This window comes from Trachymyrmex septentrionalis, unplaced genomic scaffold, assembly GCF_001594115.1.
Source record: "Trachymyrmex septentrionalis isolate Tsep2-gDNA-1 unplaced genomic scaffold, Tsep1.0 scaffold83, whole genome shotgun sequence".
NCBI classification, from domain to species: domain Eukaryota; kingdom Metazoa; phylum Arthropoda; class Insecta; order Hymenoptera; family Formicidae; genus Trachymyrmex; species Trachymyrmex septentrionalis.
The window spans coordinates 3,723,329-3,731,632 of record NW_017306018.1 but is presented as its reverse complement, the minus strand read 5'-3'; the positions used below and the strand labels follow the sequence as shown (position 1 = coordinate 3,731,632).

Genomic DNA, 8,304 nt, shown 5'->3' with positions numbered 1-8,304 from the left:
CTGCAAGTTATGGGCAATTTGCGCGAAGCAATCCGCCAGAAACGCCCGGATTTGTGAAAGAACAAAAATTGGCTTTTGCACCATGATAACGCCCCGTTAATAACCAGTTGCTTGTGCGCGAATTTTTGACCAAAAAAAACACACTAATGATACTGCAGCCATCGTATTCCCCAGATCTGGCCCCCTGTGACTTTTTCTTGTTCCCGAAACTGAAGAGGCCCATAAAAGGACGACGCTACGCTACGATTGAGGAGATAAAGACGGCATCGAAGGAGCTGAACAAGATCATAAAAAATAATTTTTTGAAGTGCTTCGAGGATTGGAAAAAACGTTGGCACAAGTGTATAATATCTGATGGAGATTACTTTGAAAGGGACAAAATAGATATTCATGAATAAATAAATAATTTTTGAAAAAACACAAAATTCGCGATACTTTTTGAACAGACCTCGTATATAATTATATAGTTATAAAAAATTATAACTATATATAGTTTTGAATTGTAATAAATGGTAATTATTCTGATTGTTTCAGGGAATGTTCAACAAATTCTTAAGTGTCTGACCGCTGGTCTTTTTCCTAAAGCAGCGTATCTGCATTATACAGGCACATATAGAACGGTTCGGGGGAACAAGGATTTGTACATTCATCCAAATAGTTGCTTATATACTCTAAAGCAGCCGCAATGGTAAATATAAAAAAAATTTTTAATTAAAATTTTACAATTTGTGTGTGCATTGAGGGTGGAAGGGGTTAAAGAAAACAAAAAAAGTCTTATACCATTTTAAGATATTCGCTGCAGTTTTCAAATTAAAATGTTTAAAACCCAATCGTACCAACGTTACTTTTAAGCGAGGCTAAAACTCTCTCCCTTTCTATCTCTCTATCAGCTTTAAAAAAAAAAAGAGAAAATGTTAAGCTTCGCTTAAAATCAAACTAACTTTGCAAATGGGGGCCTAAGGGTCTTTTTCACCTCGGTTAAGCTCGTTAATCTCGATTACTTGATAGTTAAATGAGGCTCAGTTCCACAACTGACGGTTAACTCATAACTGAGGTTCAACTTATTCATTGTCTCTTTCCAATTTTAGAATTGGAAAAAGATGAGAAACAAATTGAGGTTAAGAGTTAATCATGAGTTGTGAAACACACTGGGCCTGAACAAGCTTCATGTAAGTCGGTTAGCTTAATCGAGATTGATGAAAGAGACCCTAAGCCAATGTGCGGTGACGCAGCGCCAGGCAAATTCGTTTCACGCCGCACGGCCCATTGCTCCTCAGTCGGCTATCGACCGGTCGACGGTGGTCAACAGCAATGAGGACGGATGACACATCGCTGCCTGACATGGCGGCGATATGTGTTTCGCCACATCGCGCCTACACTATCCAAGAATGTTATTTTAGCTCGTTTTTCTTACACATTTCTTATTATTACAAATCACATTATTTAGACTGAATTATTATGACTGAATATGTTTTACAATTAGGTTAAACGACGTAATTAATTAGAACACTATGCAAAGCGTTTGCTGATTGTCGCGATACCTTTCTGTTTGCTTTATTATGCGATGTTTCTACTTATGCTTCAAGACATACGTTGTCGAAGCTATCGCGTCGTTTTATGCTACATCTTGCGGAGGTGTCATTTTTTGACATGTTCATGCATGTACACGCAGTGATAGCCACACTACATTGTAAATATAGGTGTATTATTATTACACGTATGAATATTTAAAGAAAGAGACACAGACTTAGGTTTTTTTTACATGTTTCTTATCGTTTAATTGTTAAAAACACTGTTAAAAACACATACACACACATTTTCTTAAATTTTATTAATCTTTAACATCCATTGGTGAATAAAATTTAAATTCTCTGTAACTGAAAAGATTATTTATGTATATATTAATGAGATTTAAACAGTAACTGAAAAGTTAAGTGTATTAAGTTTATTTCTACTGATTAAGTGTATTAGTTTGTTTAAACTGTTAAACCATTAAATTTAATACTCTTGTTCATTACATTAAAAAAATCTATAACTTAAATTTCATTTACATCACTGATTACTTTTCAGTTACATACATTTCTTATATTTCATTAATGCGTAAATTAATTTATCGAAACACATAAAATTACCATGCCAAGCAGCGATGCATTATCTTTCCCCTCGTTGCGTGCCGCTGCCGTTGACTGGGCGCGAATCGTAATTCGCGAATCTGTGCTACGAATTCAAGTAACGCGGTGTCGCCGCCCATTAGCTTGGACGTTCGATTTTTTAATTTGAAAACAGCGAATATCTCAAAATGGTACAAGACTTATTCTCCTAGACCTCTTCTACATTCCCAATCTTATCCCATTTCTGGAACACTATATATAATTTCATTTTAGGTTACTATTTTGTGAAATTTTGCAAACAAACAAAACTTATATGAAGGACTTGACTGTCATTCAACCAGAAATGTTATTAGACGCAGCACCTCATTTTTACGAGAGAACGTCTCTTGAATTTGTTTAAAATTAATAATTGTAGAATAAAAATTTTATAACTATAATGCTCGAAATTTTGACTCAATCTCTCTCTCCCCCCAGAAGTCACTCCTCGCTAGAGTCCCTATAAAGCCCAATATCCACGATACTAGGAATCAGTCTGAGATCTCGGACAGAGAAAAAATTAACAAATCACATTTGAACAATTTGATTACATGACTATTGCGATTGGTCAATTCTTTCTTCATCCGAGGTCTCGGACTGATTTTTAGCATCGTGAATACAAGGCTTAAGAGAGTCGCGTCAATGAGTGCATCCAAAAGCACGATCGCTCACTGAGCGCTCAGAATGTAAGAATCAACCAACTACAGTCAAGTATTCCCCTGTTACAGTCGAACGACAAGGAAATGCTCGACTGTAGTTGATTGATTTTTAGGATGCCGTCTCATGTACACGAAATTGGAAAGACGGATTTCTTACTAGAAAATTGAGTTTACTGTAAATTCCATTCCGTAAGAAATTTCTCTACCCGTCCCGTGTAGACGGAACGGAATGGAAACAGACGGAATGTCGCCTCGGTTGCAAACTATTAGGTTGTTCGGAAAGTAATTTCGTTTTTTCTTATGAAAATGAAAGACGATTTTCAATCAGACGCGTTTCAAATGATCATGAACGGTCGAATTCGATAAATTTAATCTCTCAGCGATCTCACGAGTTGTTATTCGCCGGTTTGCATCAATTAATGCCTTTATTGTGTCTTCATCAACTTCAACTGGCCTTCCAGAACGTGGTGCATCTTCAACATCAAAATTGCCGGATCGAAATTTTGCAAACCAGTTTTGGCACTGGCGTTCTGTCGATACATCTTCTCCATACACATCGGATAATTTTTTTCTTGCTTGAACAGCATTTTTACCTTTTCGGTAGTAAAAAAGTAAAATATGCCGAAAATGCTGCTTTTCACATTTGATAGGGCACCAACGAAAAACTACTGCGTAGAATCAATCGAACTTTTTTCACAAGCAAGCCTTGCTATATCAGCTGTCAAAATATATAATGATTATGCGGCTTAAGTGTGAAGTTGGCTGTGAAAAAATACAATAAGTCCTCTGTTGGGAAAAAAACGAAATTACTTTCCGAACAACCTAATAATTTGCTTAATTTAGGGCCACTTTCACCAAGCTCCGATTAACTTAACAGGCCTAGTAACTTTGCAGGATTCCAACTGTAGTTGATGTCGGAGAAAAAATGCAAAGAGAAAAGTTATAAATAAAGATTTGTAATACTAACTTATGTAGCAAGGTTTCTCTCTGGTAACTGTTTGTTAATAACCTATTTTTGTGTTCAATATAGTATGTAAAATTACAGTTAATTATAATTAATGAAATATGTTTAACTCTTCAGTTCACACTTTTTCTCTGACATCAGCTTCAGTTGGAATACTGCAAAGTTACTTAGTTAGGTTAAGTTAATTGGAGCTTAGTCAAAATGACTCTTAATCAATATTCCGTTATTTTAATGCGACTAAAGCAGTAATATGCATAATTTGCGCAATTATTTTACCTATAACATTATTTTGAATACTTAAAAATACTGAATTATAAGAGTGAGATATATTTTGTTATTAAAATTCCATTGCGTTTCAGCGACATGGGACGGGTAGAGAAATTTTTTACGAAACGGAATAACATGTTCAGCTGAGTTGGTTGAATCTAAAAATTGAAACGAATATTCAGAAATTTTTTTTGTAAATCTACAACAATAGATAAAGAAGTGGTGTTATTATTAATGTTAAAATTATTGCGAAAGGCAAGAAATGTGCTATTTCGATATTTAAGAGTGTACAAAAATTTTATTTTGCTTATAACGTTTTATTACAACAGCAGAAATATATAAGAAAACGAAAATTCTAGATACAGCCAATGTTTACATAAAGAATGAGGTGGCATCAAGGCGCAAGTGACAATTTAGTCTTTGAAATGCAAAGGACCGATCGTGAGAAGTTTTTCAATTTCTTTTCAGAATGACATCGGAATTATTTAAAGAATTGCTAGCATTATAGTTGGACTATGTATATAAAACAAGAATATGTCGTATTGAAAAATAAGAATTATTATTAATTTTCTTCTTTGAAGTTGTCAAATTCTCAACCATCAACAATCTGAATCGACATAGCCTGCAATCAACATGTCATTCTGTTGATTCCGTATCGTCTCTATACCGTTCCGGCTATGATTCCGATGGTGCCGATACACTTATCATGGAATAAAATCGAAATGGATTCCGATCGGAATTATTCCGTTTTCCTCAGAAAATATGATAGAAATCTAGGAAATAATTGAATAATTCTGATCGGAATCCATTTCGATTTTATTTCATGATAGGTGCCCAGTAGAGAAACTTCTTGTAGAACGGAATGTGAACTCATTTCTAGTAAGAAATCCGTTTCGTCATTTCGATTCCATGTATATGGGACGGCGGCCTTATATTCTGATCCAAATTAAATCCTCGATGGATACTAGACCAAAGTGAAATAAAATGGCATCTAAGGATGTGATTACATGTATCGCGGTATGCAGTAGTCTCTCTGTTAATAGCGTTTTCTACTGGGAAAATTGGTGCAACACTGATGCACACTGAATGCAATTGTGTTGTTCCACTGTGAAAACTAGAGAGAAGAGAGAAGAGAAAAGTTCAGTGTTTAATGTTCCATTGAAAACTTATGCAAAAAACTTGCACTGAATTTAACTTTTGTTTCACTGTAGGCCTCGGCAAGATTTGCATTTCTCGACCGATTTTCGACTTGGTTCCGCTATTGCCTTCACCTCTTACCCCGCGCCGTCCAAATGCCGCTCGACGTTTAGGCCTGGTCTACAATCAGTCGAGAGACGTTGTCGTATGTTATGTGTATAACCTTATGTGTATAACCTCGTAGGTTATGCGCATAACCTTCATTTTTCGTGTCGGCTGCTGGGCATTGGATTGGTCAGGCCCCATCTTTTATGACTAACGACATCCGACAAGCGTTAGCCAATTTGATTATATACGAAATCTTAGAAGCGTATGATGCTCGTAGACATAAGGTTCATCCGTTTTGGGCGCTTATGCTGTAAATTTTATTCTATATCTTTTTTTTCGTTCATTACATAACTAAGATAGAATGAAATAACGCATAAGCATTCAATCTTACGCGTTGCTTCGTTCTATCTTAGTAATGTAATGAACAAAAAAAAATAGAATAAAGTTTACACAGCGTGAGCACTCAAAGCGGGTGGACTTCATGTCTACGAACGTCATACGCTCCTAAATATCCAGCAGTATTTGAACTAAGCGCGGGGCGAAAGGTGAGGAGAATAGCGGAAGGCGGAGCCTTCTATTACATGTAGTGCGATAAGCAGTATGGACCAGTGACAAATTCACGTTATTAAGCACTTTTTAATAAAATTAATTGATTTAAATGCAATTATTAAGTAAATCCATTGACAAAATAAGAGTTTTGATGAAATGTGCATAGAAATAAGTTAATGTATTTTAAAAAATTCATATTAAAGTTTATTTATCACTAGCCCGTGCCGCTTATCGCGCTACATGTAATGAAAAGAAAAAGAAGCAAGCGGCACGGTTCCTATAGTTATCTAATTAGTTTCTGTACCGCGTATCGTGTTACATGTAATCCACTGAACTATATTTACACTAAAAAAAAGCATCTCCGCTATAAAGCATAAAAAATCGTGGCACTAATTGATCAATGCCATTTTAATTTGGTCAATATAAGAGCGAATTTAAGAGCGAAGAAGCTTTCAGGTGCTCATGCGCATTTACGTTTAGTGTTCTTTGAGGCGTATATGTCAGCAAGATTATCGTATGTGGAGTTATATTTGAAAGATTACTTTAAAAGATTATATAAAATCGCGTGATTAAAATGTGCAAAGCATCAACATAAAGTGCTATGTGCCTGGATGTGCGCAGAGAAGTAAAAAGGGGTAAAAATTTATTTTATAGGTAAGAATTTTTGTATTAAATGTATCAGTTCCTGCACATGTGTTAACAACGTAGGATATGAAAAGTATTATTAATATTATTTTATTGAATGTAACTAATTAAACTAAAGTGACATTATTTTTATTCACATACCATTCATGTCCATATAAATTTCCATACATTGATAGTACATCGATTGATACATTGATCATAGTGCGCGCACAAATGCTTCTGATTCGCTCAAATATCATCCCAACTAAAATGGCGGCTGATTAATTGTGGCCATAAATTTCCCTCGATGCCCATTCCAGTATATATATAGTTCAGTGATGTAATCGCACCCGTAGGGAAAAGAAAAATCGAAGATTTTACCAATTCTGGAAGCGTCCCATATTTAAAACGAGATCAACTCATGGGAATTGGGAACATTTGATACAGGAAACTCTGCTTATATGATCATGAAACCTACTTCAACTTTATGAAAATTACCACAAACTTTTGAAAAAATTTTTTCTTTGGTTGGATTATAACTAACACGACAAACAACAAATTTTCGAGAATCAATCTGTGTAGAAACTCTATTATCATTAAGAATTCGGTCAATTTGTCTCTAGAATCTTTTATCTTTAGAATGTCGAACAAAATTGCGATGTGTCACGTAAAGAGTAGCGCGTTAAATGATACATTAAAATAAGATGTTTTGATTAGTTAACTCGTGACGTGAACGGATGACGTGACGCGTCACACGCTCAGTAGAAACTTATCCTTAGGGTGATGTCCCATGCAGCGGATTGTGCGTAAGCGGATTTACGTATCGTCAACCACAGAATCATTTTCTTAGATCTGTTTGCAAATTTCGTAAGCAGATCTAAGAGAATGATTGTGTGATTGATGATACGCGAATCCGCTTACGCACGATCCACTGTATGAAACATCATCCTTATAGGAACTCTAACTAAAGCTGTCGCCTTCTTTCTTTTCATGGAGCGAAGTTTCGCTGGCAAAGTTACTCCCACTATGCCGTAAATAAAGGAGCATTGAACAAACAATTCAAAAAATTGACCAATCAAAAAATGCTTCGAAATATTTGACCCATCAAGTAGGCCGTAACCAGAGTTAGCGTTGCTTCGCTCATAATTGGACAGTGTTAAACTTTGAGCGTTTATTTACTGGATTCGCCAATTTGACGAAAATTGGTAGACAGAGGGTAAAACGCCAGCTTTTACTCGTGTGAAATTACACTTTATTCTTACTTCGATAATGCAATTGTGCCGTATTCCACTTCCATCACAATCGGATTAACAAAGTTGTCATAGAGTCCCTCTAGTAAGTAGTCAAGTTACAAGGGGTACCGATCTTTGAAAGGTAAGATTTCGAATTCCTTTAAATGCCGCCATTTGCAAATATTTTCGGTGTGGTAGTGAATCTGTGAATTAATGTGAGCAACTGTTTCATGGTGTAGAAGGCGCCAAATCGGACTATCAACTGTCAACCATGGTGGAATTGTGCTATTTCCGGCATCCTTCCGATCTTCTTATGTTTTAATTCTTAAAATTTGTTTGTGTCGCACACTACAATATGCCCAACACGCTCCAATACGTTCACGTCATCGGAACAAATATGGCGACTATATGTCGCGTTAGAGCATACTCCATGGATCAATTAACAGCACGCTCCATTTGCTTCACCTCAGAAGATGATATGATTGAAACATGTTACGCACCCATGCGTAATGGTAAAAAACATCCTATATCGAAAAAAATATTTCAGATTCATTTTGTATACAAACGCATTTATTAAATGCGTTTTTGATATAAATGTAAAAATATAATATATATAA

General features: G+C 35.6%; 1 protein-coding gene across 3 annotated transcripts in view; it reads left to right on the top strand.

Moving 5' to 3' along the window:
* The window catches only part of LOC108755072 (probable ATP-dependent RNA helicase DHX35), a 17,311-nt gene extending 14,763 nt beyond the window's left edge, over nucleotides 1-2,548 (top strand). For all 3 annotated transcript variants that reach the window (XM_018497835.1, XM_018497833.1, XM_018497832.1), the window contains 2 exons: nucleotides 535-688; nucleotides 2,385-2,548. In XM_018497835.1, the coding sequence (XP_018353337.1) occupies nucleotides 535-688; nucleotides 2,385-2,511 (281 nt within the window). In that variant the 3' untranslated portion in view covers nucleotides 2,512-2,548. The remainder of the gene's footprint in view (nucleotides 1-534; nucleotides 689-2,384) is intronic.
* The last annotated feature ends 5,756 nt before the right edge of the window (nucleotides 2,549-8,304 follow it).